The 18,353-nt window shown below is 44.2% G+C and overlaps 1 protein-coding gene across 5 annotated transcripts in view; it reads right to left on the bottom strand.

Moving 5' to 3' along the window:
• The window catches only part of LOC147608364 (uncharacterized), an 86,056-nt gene extending 69,195 nt beyond the window's left edge, over positions 1-16,861 (bottom strand). For 2 of the 5 annotated variants that reach the window (XR_015264543.1, XM_086789539.1), the window contains exon 1: positions 16,597-16,861. Coding sequence is in view for 1 of the 5 variants with exons in the window: in XM_086789539.1 (XP_086645665.1) it covers positions 16,597-16,649 (53 nt within the window). In the remaining 4 variants the exon portion in view is untranslated. The other 3 variants (XM_086789542.1, XM_086789541.1, XM_086789540.1) reach the window with 3 other exon arrangements.
• Positions 16,862-18,353: the final 1,492 nt, after the last annotated feature.

Genomic DNA, 18,353 nt, shown 5'->3' with positions numbered 1-18,353 from the left:
TCACGAAACTCAGGATACAGAAGACGGTGTGAGCATATTGTGTGACAGGATCAACCAATACAAAGACTTCCGCTGCATATCACAAACATTCAGTTGTTGCTGGCCATTGCCATTGTAAAGCTTTACTGCTGTTATAAAATGTGATCTTGTCCAACTCTCTCAATCTCCTTTGAACTCTCTCGTATGTTTACTGTTTATGCTTCCGCCTGTGCTCTCTCCTTCATGATATCATACGCTTAGGTCCAGGCTGCTCCAAACTCTGCAAATCTGCCCACTTTGATGTGCATTTTGTTTCCATCACTTCTCCGGCTGCAGATCAGTCCCATACAGTAGCTGTGTTTCAGTACCTTGCTGCGTTTCTGGTCCAGCCCTCTTCTGGTTGCTGTTGGGCCAGCCCTACAGGTTGTGTTTTGCTCTTCAGAGGCAGGTTTTGAAGTGTTTTGGCTGCGTTTTCTTCTTCAGCATCTGTTGGTGGTGCGTTTCTTGCTCGTGGTGCTGCCAGATAAGTGGGTCTTCACTGTCTTCTTCCTCCACGAGTCCCTGCCCTTCCGGTAGGCGGTTCCCGATGGATCTTGGACTGTTTTGCTACTGTCCCAGCTCTTTCTCTCTACGGTTTGAGAGGGGGCTGATTGTTCCTGGTGCCTCACTTCGTTGGTAAGCAATTGAGAGAAGTGTTGCAGAGCTGAGATTTGTTCTTTGCTGCTGTGGATATGGCTCCCCCCTATACGAACAAGGATGACAAGTTGAAAGGACCCAACTATGCTCATTGGAAGCTTCAGATGTGGATCTGGTTCATCCACAAGGGTTTGTGGGACATTGTTCAGGGCACTGGAAGGAAGCCCGAGCATCCTCAAAACTCTAGGCGGTGGACTCAAGATCAGGAGGATGAATTTGCTGTGGAATTACAAGACTGGGAGAATCGGGACTCGAAGGCGCATTCTGTGCTTGTGCGGACCATCACCGAGGCGGTCTCGCCCGTAGTGCAAACTCTCACCAGTGCTCCTCAGGTATGGTCAAAACTGGAGGATCTCTTTGCACGAGATTCATCGATGAGGGCAGTTACCTTGCAGGGGCAGCTCTACGGCTTGTTATTTCCTAAAGGCAATTCCATGCAGTTTTTTCTCATGAAGGCCAAGGTTATCCATGACCAGTTTTACTGGCTATGGGTGCTGCTTTGTCTTCTTCTCAGCTAGCTGCTCTTGTCCTCACCAAGCTTCCTCCGGACTATGATGTGATTTCTCGATCTTTGCGGTACCAGGTCACATCCACTCAGTTGGATTTTGATGATCTTAGCTCCCTACGTTTGGAGGAGTCCATTCTCATCTCACAAGGTAAGTTGAAGGTGTCAGTCAATAGTTCTGACCACGGACTTTCCTCAGTTCAAAAGAAAGGTTAGAGTCGCTGCTTCTCTTGCCGAAAAAGAGGACATTTGTCCAAGGATTGTTTGTCCAAGAAGAAGGACAAGACCAAGGGCAAGGCTTCATATAGGCAAAGACACGACACAGGATAGTGATACAGATTCTAGAACCACTTCTAGGGCTCCCAAGGCGCTTCCGGCTCAAGAGACCCCAGATGGTGTGCTTCTCTAGTACACATGCAGTTTCCCCCCATGTGCTTCCAGCCAGAAGAGGCTTGTGGGCGGAAGAGGGGGCTGATTACAGCTCCACCTACTAGTGCATGGGGACCGTGATTCGGAGTTCCAAGCATTTAAAAATGGAGCCCAATGTGTGCAAGGTTGAATATGCCATGTTTGAGAATGAGGTTAGAAATGAATGGGAAGACTTGAAGTCCCCAACATTTAAGAATGGGGCCCAATGTGGACAAGGGTGAGTGCTTATGTTTGAGAATGAAGTTACAAATGAATGGAAAAATTTGAAGGGCAAGAAATTTATGGCGCACGGACTAAAGGCATGGCTACCAAGCATTAAATATGGTAATTTGTGAACATACTTAGGTGTGGTTGTTGCCAAGTATTAAAGATGGTAATTTGTAAACATACTTATCTACTTTAATACTCCTTTAATATTTATTTTATCTCATTGTAGTACTCTTGATGATTGTGACCCATGTATGCAACTTACTCTAATAACTTCTCATCCTACATATTAGAATTAGGACATGGTTATCTTTGATACAACAGAGATTATGAACTGGATCTGTTCCAAGTTCATTGTTCAAGGCTTTTGGGACGTGATGTGTTCCGTCCACTGTTACAGATTATGGACGCGGTATGTCCACCAGCTCATCATCTATTTTTGGAGTTCACTACACACTTGTGTAGGAATTCGTGGCCAAGAAAAGTTCCTTGTTGTTCGTGGTGGCATCTTATTTCAAGGAAACAAGTCGGTGGGTGCTCTCTCCGAGGTGATTCCAGTATTCGCGGTACTGGAGGGCCCATGGTTGCATCTTCATCGACTTATCTTTTTCGGACTCTTGCACAGTTGGCAGGAGACTTATTTAGTCTCACCCATTTATTTGGGACATGATTATGATATCTAGACTTATGGGACTCTTTTGTCTCACCCATTTATTTGGAAAATGATTATGATGTTTGGACTTATGGGCCTGTTTTGTCTCAACTATTTATTTGAGATATGATTATAATATCTCGACTTATGGAACTGTTTTGTCTCGCCCATTTACTTGGGACATGATTATGATATCTGGACTATGGGACTGTTTTGTCTCGCCCATTTACTTGGGACATGATTATGATATCTGGACTTATGGGACTATTTTGAAGGGGGTGGACACGGAAGGGAGTTTCGCAAAACACCAGACCATTAATGCAATGAAACACTTAAATTATCCACAACCTTAAAACATATGCCAATTAATTCCACAAAATTGTAAAAGAGATGTCCACATCGGCCACCACATAAGAGGCTGGAATGGGCCGACCCTCCCCTTGGAGTATTTTATTACCCAAGGAGAAAAAAAATATCATGTACAAGCTTTGAGGGCCTTACTCATGTAATGAAAGAACAACAAATTATGATATTTAGTCATCTTGACTCTCAGAGCCTCATGGCTTTCATACCTTGGTTTATGAAAGACTATTTCCATCCTCTTGGTGGGAGATTAACTCACTTAGGCATCATGGCCATTGCATGAGATTATCTTCTTAAAACAACAACTTTAGATTAGGTCTAGGACCATGGTCATGGGCTCAAGTACAAAAGGGGGCTCATGATCCACTATTGTACCTTCTTGACATCTTATGATATTTGGTCATCTTGACTCTTAGAGCCTCATAGCTTTCGTGCCTTGGCTTATGGAAGGCTATTTCCATCCTCTTGGTGGGAGGTTAACTCACTTAGGCATCATGGTCATTGTATGAGATTATCTCCCTAATTTTGTATTAATCTGTGCTGATTGTCCCTTATCTCAACTTTATGATCACTTCATTTCAACTCTCCCCATATACAACCATCATTCGACCATACACACGGGCTCATCAAAAGAAGACCCAAAATACCATGAATGTGTTGGTAGGAGGGAAGCTAGCCTGCACACACACACACACACAACCTCAAGCACATAGAAATGTGAGAGTGCTGGAAAAGATGTACTCAATAATGATATGAAAATGAAAGTACAAGTGAGTACTAAAAGGCCTAGGACAAAGTGCCCAACACACAAGTGTGTTCACACGAGGAAAAAACCTATGTCCAGTCACAAGGAAAAAGTGCCCGTGAGTAAGCTGGGTTCACACCTGAACTAGCCGACAGTGGACATGACCAACAAACCCCCCTCAAGTGAATGGTGTGAATGGGTAGCAGCAAGGTGATAAAGTTGTGAATGCTGCCCTGCACTATGCTCCACAGTAAGAGTGAACTGCAGTGCCAATGGAAAAAGCAAGCACTATATGACGGGGAAAAAGAAGATTCCCCAATGTCATAGTGCTAATGCTAGAGCACTGTAGTACATAAATGCATCACCAGAAATGCATGGCAAAGATCATGTGGACATCAACTGCATCAAATCAAGAGGCATCGCATAATACCCCCCTGAAGGCAAGTGCCAAATGCCAAGCTGAACTGCATGTAATCCACATCAATGCTCTGTAACTGCACAAGTGATGAGCATAAGAAGAGGTAGCAGATATACACGTGTAAAGGCAACAGGATCCAAAAGTCATGCCTATGAGACATGCAATGTAAGCTCCAGAAGTGAAACTCATCAATGGAGGATCCGATGAGGAAAAATCAGCAATGGTAGGGCTGATATAAGTAAAAATTCAGCAATGGGAAAAGCTGAAAATGGGGAGAGAAAGTGGGGGCTCGAGGCACGCATCAGCCGTTGCTATGAGAGGATAGGTAAACTCTCAGCAATGCCATGATAAGTGGCATGTATGGCAAGTGCAAAGATGCATAATCCCACAATGAATAATATACATGCGACATGTCAAAACCATGAGAGCAAGCCAACACTGGCCAAGTGTGTAAAAGGCACTCCCAGTAAACATCACATGTGAGAAAGTGACAATGTCAACACTGTAGAAACAATCCCGCTGCAAGGGAAAACAGCATAAAAGGCATCTTCAGTAGACATCACATGAGAAAAAGCGTCTAGCATAGACCAACAAAAGGGTCAACAAGCATAAGTGACCATGAGGCATCACCAACTGCATGTGGGCAAGTAGAATCCCCCCTTGAAATGCATCTGCCAAACAATGCATACCATGGAGTACAGACTATAAAGCATAGTCATCAAAAGCAATGGCCTCAGAAGACATCTCTGCAGGCAATGAAGATGTAAGTGTCAAGGCTGACACATGTGTAGCCAAATTGGCCTGATCTGCACCTGTGGAAGAAGATGCCAGCTTCTTCTTTTTTTCACTCTCAATAAGCTTCCTGCATTCCTCTATGGTGTGCCCTGTTTTCCTACAATAGTTACAGCGCTTTTTCTTTTCAGGCTTGTCCTCTGTCTTGGGAGGATCCGATGGGCTAGGTTTAGGCCCAGATCTATTCCCACGAAAAGGAGCAACCATTGCTGACTCAGCAAACATCATGTTATTCCTGTTGGAACGAGATTGCTCTTCACTGAGCAAGAGAGTCACAAGGTTGTCAAAAGTGACCGCATTAGGTGCATTGCTAGCCAACAACCGCAAAGTGGTGCCAAATGTCTGATAAGAGTCAGGCAAGTTGCGCAAAACTATCTGAACAAGATAGCATCTGTCAAGACCTCATCAATGGTAATGAGCTGCTCTCGTAGGTCCTTCACAGGCATAAGGTACTGATCGATAGAGTCACCTTCAAGCATGCGGTCAGTCTCAAGCTTGCCCCGAAGGTAAGCTACACGAGCCTCATTGCGACCTGAATACAACGCCGCCAAGGTATCCCAAGCACCCTTTGCAGTGGTGCAAGAACGAATGTGCGGAATGATATGCCTGCGGCATGAGAGAGCAATCAATGCATGGGCCTGAGCATCCCTAGCATCCCAAGTTGCTGCTGAGTAGGAGGAAGACGAGGAGGTGGACCTGCATGAGGGTGAGCGAGAATCACTTCACCTTCCGCTCGAGCAGGTGCAAGAGGACGCTCCTCAGTGCCATCCACATACAACCATACATTTTTGGCAACCAAAACATAACGCATCATATAAGCCCACATAGGGTAGTTGTCCCCATTGAGCTTGTCCTCTTGAGATATCATTCCAAAGAGGTCATTGTTACTGTGGGCCATGTTAGCACAGCAAATCTGTCACAAGTCACCACTAGTAGACAATGCCCAACAAAACCATAAGAATGCAGGAGATAAATAGCAAGATAACCAATGGACTGAAAGGGAACTCCTTCACCGCGAGAAATACATATGCATGTCCCAAATCTGCAAGTGTACTGCACGATGATGCAAATCTGTCAAAGTGTCCACAATGGCATACACTGCAGCAAACCACAAATGTATACATGTGCCGTGAAAAACACAATCAACGGACACCTGTAACAGCTGCAAGTGCTCAAATCCTGGCAGATCAAATGTAAATTGGTCGAATGCTCCAAAAATGGGCTCAATGTAGAAAAGCGCTAATTTTTAGGCAACCAATTAGACCAAATCTGAACCGGATCTGCACCTGTAAATCTGCTAATGCGATTGTCACTTGTACCAAGTGCTGCAATGCGCAAAAATTGGGGGAAATGCCCCAATGCGAACCAAATGTGCCTGTAATACCCAAAAAATTGGGGGAAATGTCCCAATGCCAACCAAATGTGCCTGTAATACCCAAAAAATTGGGGGAAATGCCCCAATGCCAACCAAATGTGCCTGTAATACCCAAAAAGGGCTGCAAATAGTACCAATTTTTGCAAAATCCCCAAATTTCCAGTGCAATTGTGCACCAAATCTGCTGAAATTAATGCCAATGTGTGCCAATGTTGCAATTCCAAGCTCAATGGTGAAAAGCCCCAATTTTTAACAGGCAAAATGTGCAATTTCAGGTCAAAAAATTGCAAATCCCTCAAACCTTGCCAATTTTGGGTAGATCTGAAGGTGAATCTAAAGTTGCTTTGGGCAGTGCAAAGCAAGTACACAGGTACAGTCATACGGTACAAGTGCAAGTACGATCGTACGGCGGTACAGAGCGGCTGTACGGGACACGGTACAGGGCGGCGATGGCAAGGCATCGTATGGCGGCGATGGCAAGGCGTCGTATGGCGGCGCAGGCGGCAGCTGCCCGTGAGGGCAACGGCAGAGGCGGCAGCGCACAGGGCGGAAGGCGCAGGCGGCGGCGATGGCAGCACAGATCTAATGACAGGCAGCACAGATCTGGCAATGGGTGGCATAGATCTGATCGCTACAGTCGACGGCCGCGCACGTAGGGGCGGCGGCATGCAGCTGAGGACGCGACACCATGGATCTTTAGGGTGCTAATCTTCCCGTGAGGGTACTAATCTTCCCCGTCACCATGGATCTTTAGGGTGCTATATGCAATAGAAAAACTTAGCCGCAGCAAATAATACTTGCACGTATTCCATAAAACCGGTGTAGAACAATCCAAACAGCTTTAGGCAGTGAGGGCAAAAGGATGAAAGTACCAGATGTGTGAGAGATCAAAGCAAATCAACACAGCATGAAATGGATGAATGAATGTATGTATAATGATGAATGTAATCCAGTACAAGAGGCCCTCTGATGTGAGGTGACTCTAAGTAGTAGACCGGCGAAGAAGCAAAGACTTAGTCGAAGCAAGAGGCTCGGTCGGTGACGAAGGCTCGCATCGAGGACAGCGGTAGCACTCCGTGTGAAGTAGAGATAGAAGTCTGCAAACACACGACTACAGTAGACGCAGGTGTGTTGCTGAATACAGAAGGAGCAGAAACACTGCAGTGGTAGAGCCGATGATGAAGATCTTTGTGTTGATGGCAGGCTGCTGCAGTGGTGTGCTGCGCAGGGAGTAAAGTGTTGATCGATGATGATGATCGATGATGAAGCAAGAGACGGGAACCCTGCTCCTAAATGATGATGCAGGTTGCCTTGCGTTGATGAAGGTTCGGCCGGCTGCTGCTGTCGTATGATGCGCAGGGCTGTTGAACAAAGGTTGATGATTGTTGGTTATTCAAGCGGCTGATGCAATGGTAGAGCACCATCTTTGCTAATGGAGTGTGCTTGCGTTGGTTGATGTAGATGTTGGTTGACAATGATGTGATGAGGATGATAGCCAAGCTGCTACTGTGTGTGTTGTGCAGGTGGAGTGCCAGCTTGATGACATGTTGACGTTGGTGTATGTAAATCAATATGTGATTACAATGATGTTGGTCCAGGCGGTTGCACGCTTAAATAGTGTCAGACAACCAAAAAGGCAGCAGTCGGCCAGCACAAACCGACCAGGAAAAAAGAAGACTTTTTAGGTAAATAATAAGAACCTTTTGGACAATATAATGGGGACCTTTGGGCCATTTTGGACTGGTCGTCACACACCCCCTCTCTGACCAAAAGGGGACCATGAGAGAAGATGAAGATGGTAAGTGGGTGAAGAGAAACATGAAGAAGTATTTGGCTTTCAGTACAGCTGGTTGTTGCGGGTGTAGATCATGTGCTCTTCATCTTTTGTAGAGTCTTTTGAGTTTGGGTTGTTTTGGATCAATGCCACAATGCAAGGGGTTTTCACATGCATGAATGCCCATATGGGTTTTCATTCACACATGCGCCCTAAAAACAAAAAACGGAATGCAATGCAAAGGGTATGCAAGATGGTAAATGATATGCAGTGGGTTTTCACATGAACAGTACCCTCAAGGGGTTTTCACTTACTCATGCGCCCTTTACAACAATGATAAATAATCCAAATGGTGAGGATGGTCCCCCTCTCAAGATGCTAAGGGTGATCATGGAGGACCGATGCCGATCCGCTCACGAAGACACTTGAGGATAGGCCGATTGACAGACTTTGTAAGGATGTCCGCATGGTTTTCCACCATAGGAATGTCCTGGAGCCTGATGGTACCAAGCTCAACCTGTTCCCTGGTAAAATGAAAACGGGCACCAACATGCTTGGTACGGTTAGAAAAAATAGGATTGCCGGCAAAGGCAATCGCACTCTGACTGTCGACGAAGATAGTAGTAGCGGTACACATGGGGACGCACATCTTGACGGAGATACAAAGCCTTATTGGTGGCGTCATAGAGGGCCCGTTGAGTGTCAAGACTAAAAGGCAGCGGATCCGAACGACTCCACGAGCGTTGGAGGCATTCAAGAACCTCAAGGTGGCTTTGTCAGAAGCGCCTTGTCTAGCACTTACCTTATGGGACGAGCCGTTCCAGGTAATCACTAATGCGAGTAACATCGCAATTGGAGTTGTATTACAACAGAAAGGTCATCCAGTAGCTTACATGTCCCGTAAGTTACTACCCATAGAAAAAGAAAATTACTCGGTCTATGATCGAGTAATTACTACCCACAGAAAATTACTCGGTCTATGATCGAGAACTCCTATCAGTTATTCAGGCCTTGAAACAATGGAAACATTTCCTTTATGGCCGTGAATTTGAGGTTCGCACTGACCATCAAGCATTGCGCTCGATTAAGACCATGCCAAGTGCATAGTGGAGTGACCGTCAGCACCATTGGAGCCAAATCTTTCAACAATTTGGTGATATGATTGTGTACCTTCCAAGAAAGGCCGACCCAATGGCCGATGCTTTGAGCAGGAAGAGAACAGTGACATTGATTCAGACCACTAGACTCGACCTTGTTGGTACGAGACTAGATGCCATGAAGCACACATACGCGGATTCTGAGGAATTTGGTACACATTGAGAGCAAACATTGAATGCCATAGGAGCATGCCACTTTTTGATTTAAGATGGTTGGCTTTTCTACAAAGGCCGACTATTCAGGGCACCTCTTCTCCATGATGCTCATGACGCCATCATTGGTGGTCACCGAGACATGAATTCGACTCTGGAGAAGTTAGAAAGGCAATATTATTGGTTAAGAATGAGACGCGATGTGTTCACTCATGTGCAACACTGTGACCTTTGTCAGAAAGTGAAAGCTCCTCATGCGATAGGGTTGCTATAACCTTTACCAATTTCTGAAGGACCTTTCCAGGATATATCACCGAGGTGTTTCATCTACATTCCATACTATCTCTAGTGACTTTTATTGGCCTAAAATGAAATATGATGTAGCTAGATTTATTTTTGAATGTGATGTTTGTCAAAAAGTAAAAATTACAAGGATAAGAAACTTGATTTGCTTATGCCTCTTCCTATTCCTAATGCTCCTTGGGAACAGATTTCTATGGATTTTATCACTAGTTTTTCCATGGTTGCAAGCCATAATGATATGATGTTGACTATTATAGATAGATTTACAAACAAGCATATTTTCTTCCTTGTAAAAATACTCTTATTGTACATCAAACTGCACATTTGTTTGTTAAACAGATTTTCACTCATCATGGTTTACCACAAGTGATTGTTTCTGATGATAGATATTCTAAGTTTTGCAGTGATTTTTAAACTACTTTGTATGATAATCTAGGAACTAAATTGGATTTTTCCACTATATTTCATCCTAAATCTAATGGTTAAACTGAAGTGACAAATAGCACAATATTGGATATACTTCATGCATATGTTTCATCACAACCTAAACAATGGAATAAGCCATATTTTGTAATTTGTATACAATAACACACCATATTCATCCATTGGAAAAGCACCTTTTGTTTGCAATTGTGTATGGCAAAGTTTTTCCTACTATTAACTATTGTTGATAGTTTTAGCAAATTTGTTATGCTTATTCCATGCAAGGCCAATGTGACCGCCGAAGATATTGCCCATTTGTTCATTCGACATTGGTACCCAGTTGGCGGGATCCCTCGGACCATAGTGTCAGACCGAGAGGACATTGTTTGATAACTTTGGTACTAAACTCAATTTTTCCAATGCATTTCACCCACAAACTGATGGCCAGACAGAAATCTACAACCAATTGGCCTATGATATGCTGAAGTGTTATGTCCACGATCGACAAGGTAAGTGGGGATCGTTTTTCCCTTTAGTTCAAGCAATTTTGAATGATTCGTTTTCTTTAGCTATTGGCAGGAGTCCATATTAAGCAGCGTTTGGAAAACCATTCCAGTCGCTACTGACCAAAACCTCATCTTCAGTACCTGAAGCGAACAGAATGACAGAGTCTTTTATCACGAGATTTTGAAATCAATAAAAGACAGGTTGGCTAAAGCGAAGGAGACCTACACTCGACATGTCAACAAAGACCGAAGGGATGTGAAGTTCTCGGGTTTATCTTCGGATTATGAAGCAGAGACTGAAACAGGTGGGCAAGCGATGTCCAAAATTATCGTTCAGGAGCTTCGAACCTTTTCCTATCCAAAGAACAATGAGGTTTCAATGAAGTTGAAGCTACCTCTGAGCTGGCCTATGCACGATGTGTTCCATGTCACTTGGCTGAAACCATATGCAAGTCCAATTCCTTTAGAAGTGAAAGACAAAGCGAAACCATACATAGTTGATGAAGCTAGAGTACTAGTTTCAAAACAGATTCTTTTGCACCAATTCAAGCATGGCTCAAGCCGAAGAAAAAGATAGTTCCTCATAAAGTTTCAAGACCGAGGGACTCACAAAGCGATATGGCTTGACAAAGACTTCTTCGATGACAATCCAACTTTATTAACGGACTATTTGGAGGCTATGCAATTTCCGTCAAGTTGAGCAGAAGGGGATGTCACGTGCATCCTGCACTTGGATGCCACGTGGACATATATGAATAAGAAGGTGCAAGACCTGGAGTGGAAACTGGTCCCATGTGAGCCCAGTCTGGGACAAGTCAACCAAGGCTCCACTCTATGCGTCCGAGGTCAGGTGTGCATTGTCCTACACATGAAGCAGTGCCAATCCGTAGTGTGAGTCTCTCTCTGGAATGATGTGAGGTGTTTTGAGTATTTGGTTTGCAACCAAATGCCAAGCATATGTCTAGAAGCATGTAGGTTGCATGTAGAAAGGGGCCAGTCCTTAGGGCTATCCCAGAAAGGAGAGTCATCTCTAGATTAGGTCTTAGGCCACCCAAGAGGGGCCACGAAGGCCCCAGGCCTTGCCCACCAGCCATTTGAGGGGCTGGGTAGACTGTTGGCCAGCCCAAGGGGCCTAGCCAAGCAATCGACAGGTTCTATGTGCCAGCCCAGCCAAGCGGCAGCTAGGCCTAGGTGTTGTCCAACACCCAGTCGACCAGGGCCAGGGGACTGCCCAGCAACCAAGGATGCGCACAGTCCGGACTCCAATGTGAGAACGATGGTTAAAAATGCTTTTATTGCATAAATACCAAGTCATGGAGAGAAATAAGACACAGCCGACCAGTAGCACTAGAAGAATAAATACCAAGACCAAAATTCAGTTACTTGATCTCATTATTCACAAAGGATTGCTGCGTTCCAAGGGCCAGAACAGCCAAGGGAAAGCACTCAGCCAAGGTGGAGAAGTGCAGGTCAAGAACTAGTCTTTATTTCAGATTTACATCATTCTAATAAAGCAAATACACCATTCGTGGTGAGGGCCCTACAGAGGATATTCGGGACCCAACATTGTGTCCTCTCTCTCTCTCTCTCTCTCTCTCTCTCTCTCTCTCTGTGCACATCTTCTATGTTGTGCGTTATCCTCGTCACAAACGATTGCTGAATTCTGAGTATTGAGGTTACCGATTCTTCCAATGAGCTTCCGCATGTTACAATGTTATCCTTGCATTGTTGCAACAAGCCTTGCATTCTCCCCAACTCATCCTTTGCATGAGAATTCACAACCTCCTCTTTGAACATCATTGATGGCACATGCACTTGATATCCATAAAGGACCTCAAAAGGTGACATACCAATGCTCGGATGAGAAGTACTATTGTAGCAAAATTCAGCCATGTAAAGCCACTTATCCCAAGTAGCTTGAGTATCATGGCAATAATGCCTCAAGTACCCATTTATTAACCCACTCCGTTTACCCATCGGTTTGAGAGTGGTAGGCAAACAAACTTCTCCAAAAAGACTCCATAAATTTTCTCTATCGCCCACAATTTATTCAGACATCCCATGTAGCTTTATCACATGTTCCATAAATTGATTGGCCACTTGGGAAGCTGAAAATGGTCTTGGTTGGAATAAAAGGAGTGGCTTTAGTAAGCCTATTATATGGAATTCCATCAATGCTTAGTAGTAGGCAAGCCGGTGATAAAGTCCATAGCTATGTGAGTCCGTTCGCCTTGTGGAATAGGTAATGGCTGAAGTAAACCACTTGGCTTCTGAGTCGAATCCTTGTTTTGTTGACAAGATAGGCATCGGGAAACATAATCAACACTTGAGTACCCCATGATCACTTCTCACCTTGAAGTGACTCCCATAGATATAGTGATGCCACTTCTTAATTGCATGTATGATGGCCAACATCTCTTGCTCATACACATGCAAAGACCTTTCTTTGTCAGTATGCTTCCTACTCTCATATGCAATCACACCATGCTCTTGGTACAAAACAACCCAATTCCACTACGACATGCATATGCCCTTATGATAAAAGATAAGGAAAAGTCAATGCATACCAAGATAGGGATCAAAGTGAGGATTTCCTCGAGTTCTTAGAAGCTCTTCTCCGCTTTACATCCCAAAAGAAGGCCTCTTTCTTAAGCCTATCGGTGAGTGGAGCGGCAATAGATCCGTAGTGCTCAATGAACCTTCTATAAAAGAAAGCCCCAAAAATTCCCTCAATTGAGTAGTGTTGGTTGGAGTAGGCCATTCATTAACACATTGCACCTTCTTTGGATCCACCTTGATGCCTTCGTGACTCACAATGTGTCCCAGATGCTCCACCTCCTCCTCCATGAAAGAGCATTCACTCTCTTCGGCACACAATTTATGCTCCCTCAAGGCATCCAACACTTGCCTCATATGCAATAAATACTCTTTCTTGCTCTTGCTATAGATGAGACTGCCATCAAAGAACACCAACACCCACTTGTAGAGCAAGGACTAAAGTACCTTATTCATCAGTGCTTGGAATGTGGCAAGAACATTTGACAATCCAAAGGGCATAACCATGAAATAAAATAGCCCTCTTTCGATGCGAAAAGCAGCAAGCTGTCTGCTGTCGGCCAGCCGACTGGACCATATATCCATCATAAATGATGCGCCTGACATGCTTACAGCCGACAGTCCTTCTCTTGCAACCGACAAATTCTCTGGTTCCTCTCCAAGTCCAAACTAGCCTCTTTCTGCACCTTGTGCTCCAAATCCTAGCTTTAATGGTCTTTTTCTTGGCTGCCCCTTCTGGATTAGCTCTCAGAATGTCCATGGCATTTTCATGCACATGACATCCCCCTCTGCTAAACTTGATGACGAGATTCCAACCTGTTCCTGGATGACTGTCATCATCCCACTCTTTTCCCGAAGTCCCTCTGTCATCCATCCAACTCTGGCAACCCTTTTCACTGAAAAACCGGCCCGATCTCCAAAACCACTCTGACTCTGAATAATTTCTATGGACATGTTCCCTCCAGTCCCCAATCCATTCCAACCCTGACTCTGAACACTGTCTTGGTCTTCATTCCTGAGAAATGAGTCTGGCACTCTCACATCACCCCTTGGAGGATAATCCTCCCTTGGGACCGTTTCCCGAGAACCTATCTGGCTCACAGGACTGCCATCCCCTCTGGCTTTGTGGAACACCACCAACAAACCTCCTAGGAGCTCTTCCCAATTCTGTGTTCTTTGCCTTGGGCTTCGTATCCGTGTACTTTCCTGTACCTTGGACCTGTACACTATCATATGGGACTGAATCAGTGTTTAGCTTTGCTGAGCCTGATGCTTTGATACCAATGTAACATGCGAAAGCTCTTATGGTCTTCTTTCAGCCCTAAACACCACTTAGAACATGCTGATGCAAAAACGCAGACAGAAGGGAGAGTAGAGAGAGAGAGAGAGAGAGAGAGATAGCTGGGAATTCAGTATAATTCATATAGTACAAAAAGGTACTTTTCTACAGCCCTCGGCTGCCTCATACAAAAGGAGATAAACACCAAAATCTAGTCCTACTCTAAGCCTTAAGGACCCTAAGGACCCATTCCATAAAGGAATGAATGAATAGAACAATGAGCAAACTTGCTATTTATATGCCTCTTGGACTTCATGGAGAGCTGGCCGACTACTGTCAACCAGCCGACTGGACCATATATCCATCATAAATGATACGCCTGACATGCTTGCAGCCGACTGTCCTTCTCTTGCAACCGACAGATTCTCCGGTTCCTCTCCAAGTCCAAACTAGCCTCTTTTTGCACCTTGTGCTCCAAATCCTAGCTTTAATGGTCTTTTTCTTGGCTGACCCTTCTGGATTAGCTCTGACAATGTCCATAGCATTTTCATGCACATGACACCTACAAAGCCTATAGGGTAGTTTATTGACCGGTTTAGCATTTGACTCAAGATCAACTACATGATTGACATCCCCCTTAGGTGGCAAAAACTTAGGGAGCTAAAATACATCCTTTTACTCCTCCAAAAGCTCAACCACCTCTTTGTAAAGAGGCTGTCCACCCTGATTTTCAGCATCGTTGATGAGTTGCAGAACATAGATAGAGCTCATACCCTTCATTGCCCTCTTTGAGTGCTTGGAAGTGATGAGGGAAAGCTTTGAAAAGCCAATGCCATTGAGTGTTACAAGTTGTCCCACCATGCATAAACTTCATGTACATGTGAGAAACGCGTAATGAGATTTGTCCCAAAGTACTCAACCAAGCACATCCCAATATCACATCAATAGGCCCCAATTCCAACACGATGAGGTTAGCTTGCATAGAATATTGGGAAGTGAGGATTATGGAGGTAAAAGGACAATACATTGCCATGATTAACATTTGCAAGAATAACCATCATTATCATGTAGTAAAGAGCAAATAGAGTACATGAGATAGTTGGATTTGAGCCATATCCAAGAGGCCATGTGATAGCCCACACATGAAGGATCATGAGCCAACTCCCATGAAAGCCATAGAGAGGTAGTACCAATATACTCCAAGGAGAGACATAATATCCAAAATTAAAAATGATCCAAAAGTCCTAGCTCATGGGCTTTCACCTCTTTTTATAGGTTTTCTCCAACTAAATAACCATATGCTACTTTTACATGCTTTTAGGGTATTATTTAACCCTTCATTACAAAGCAGCCCTCGAGTTTTGATTGTCAAGTTGCAGAGCTACAAGTTGATGTGCATAGCCCCTTTACAACACATTCAACATCCATGAAATTACAAGATAGTTAGGACATACCATCCACAATGCCTACAAAGAAGCAAGGCATATGATGACTCCTGCATCTTCGATGAAATCACCATCCTCTTTCTCCACATTTAACACAAAAGACAAACACAAGCATGACTTAGTAGTCTCCTCACAAAGCTTCAACCTGTCAACTTGCAGCATGCACAGCAATATCTCCTCTTCTACTTCATAGACTGTAATATCCTCTTCTCAATCTCTCTTATCTCGCATATGGCCTCATCCTTAAGCCATTCGCTGCTTCTCTTCACTCTCGAGTAAGATACTTTATACACATGACGCAACACCTATGATTTTACAACCACCGACAACATTTTACTTGCAACCTCAAAGCCATCAATGGGCACAAGCAACAAATCAGGCAGTTGGCTTGCTATCCCAACACCCTGGCTGTAAAGGCAATGGTGTCGGGTCTGCCGCAAGCGCATGTCGGTCTCCTTTGAGATACAACCAAACCCTATAACCTTGCTTATGTGGAACTCTTAGCCATACTATGGAGTTCTCTCTCTCTCTCTCTCTCTCTCTCTCTCTCTCATGCATGTATATATACATACACTTACACCTGCCCATAGCATTTTCTCTGCTCCCAATGAAGCGTTGGCACGATCATCGTAGCTTTTTCGTGTTAAGACACAAAACTATTGCTGCTCGAGTGACTCAATGGTGTACACATAAAGAAGTTAGAAAAGAAGGGCATCTATGATAATTTGAGAGAGGTTAGAAAAGAAGGGCATGATCGATCTCTATGATAATTTGAAAGGAAACAGACTTAAAAAGCTAGTTTAAATTTGGCAGCAGTGAGAAGCAGGCGCAAGAGTTACCTCCGAAGTAGGAGAGCCACATCGCCCTCCGATATGAATCCTTTTCCTTTCATGTTTTGCACTCCACTCCACACTGCACAGTAGTACGCTTGTTTCCAAATTTTGTACTAGGACTAAGGTTTCTTTCACATACGTCTGACGGCCAACTGTCAGGACGTGTGGAGGTCCCCCAATCCCTTTGCACTCCCTTCTGTCTATATTCCGAGGTGCGTGGCAATAATCGTAACCACAGCTTGAAATTAATATGCACCCAAAATGTTTTTCACAAACGAATTAATTTATTTCGAGTTCAATAGCAAGCTAAACTGGCGTTCATTTTAGGTGCATATTTAGACACATGTTGATATATTTCAAGTTGCTAAGGGGACATGTCTTTGGACACACTTCATGAGCATGATATTTTTTCTTGGTTTTTGTGTGATTTTATTTCGTACACGCTGGAACACATGCTTTTGCATTGTTTTTGCTGCACTGCCATCCGTTGTGGGTGCTCCTTCTTCTATCGCATTTTTTGTTGTTTCTTTCTGGTGTTTGTCATGGGCAATGGGAGGTGGTGCTCCGATTGGTCTAAGGTATCATTCTTCTGGACGGTCCTCCGTGCTACTTGTCATCGTGCATGGCATCTCTATGTCCGAAGCTAGCTCTGGAAGCATTGATTATGGATGGCTTCCAATTTCTTCTCGTCCGTTGTGGGTGCTCCTTCTTCTACCGCATTTTCTATTGTTTGTCATGGGGGATGAAAGGTGCTATTCCGACCCGTGTGGACAGTCGTTCGTGCTGCTCGTGATCGTGCATGGCACCTCTACGTGGAAGCTTTCTCTGGAAGCATCGATTCTGGATGGCTTTCGATTTCTTCTATGGTGAAACTCTTTGTGATGTCTCATATGGTGAAACTCATCTTTGTAATAACCAATAAATTTTTCTTTCTAATTAATTTGCATTAATTTGTCTTCCTCTTTTGGAATTTCGTGGCTTGATCATGCACAAACCAGCATGCACACTCTTTCACGTGTTTCTTAAGCGCCTCTTCGTATTGGATATTGTGCGTGTCTCTGCATGTCACTGCCTTATTGGTTTTTCTGTGCTTCTAGACTTATCTGCATGCGCCTTTGCTCTGGACGCTTCGTGCTTCTGGAGTATTCCTATCGCGAGACGGTTCATTCTACATGCCTCGTATTCATTGGGTTCTGCTCACACTTGCCTTAACTTCCTTATTATGTAATCTCTGCGGACTTGACCTTGTTTTGGTCCTCATGTCTACTACTCCTCTATCTTATGGCCCCTAGGAGAAAGCCACTCGATGATATTAGCAATCTGATGAAATTTGATTGGCATCCTTCGTCCTTGCTTTGTCATGAAGGTGATCCATCCAACTCCATTGTGCCAAGAGTGCAACTTCGTCGGCAAGACCCAATGATGTCTATTGTTCCGAGGGCTGAAGTCGATTGGGTATGCTGCCGTGTTGTGACTCCTCCCGAAGGTCCTGCTAGTGTGTGTAACCTACATGCAGTGAGGCAAAAAGCACAATCTTTGGGTGTATTTGCTTCTAATATTTACCTTTTTCACAGACATGATCGCATTCATGATGGTTGCAATCATATGCTGCCATACCTCGTGCAGTAAATAAAATGCTCTGTATTTCTAGGATCGTCCAAGCACGAAAGGAAAGGTAAAGAACCTATGAATGAGAAGAATGTTGACTCGGAGCCCTCTGTGCACAAGATACCTCACTTTCCCGTAGAGAAGAAGATAAAGCT

Source organism: Cibotium barometz, chromosome 53 (assembly GCF_041138505.1).
Source record: "Cibotium barometz isolate CiBa-2024 chromosome 53, ASM4113850v1, whole genome shotgun sequence".
Taxonomy (NCBI): Eukaryota; Viridiplantae; Streptophyta; class Polypodiopsida; order Cyatheales; family Cibotiaceae; genus Cibotium; species Cibotium barometz.
The sequence above is the reverse complement of the archived record's forward strand: the minus strand, read 5'-3'. Positions and strand labels throughout refer to the sequence as shown.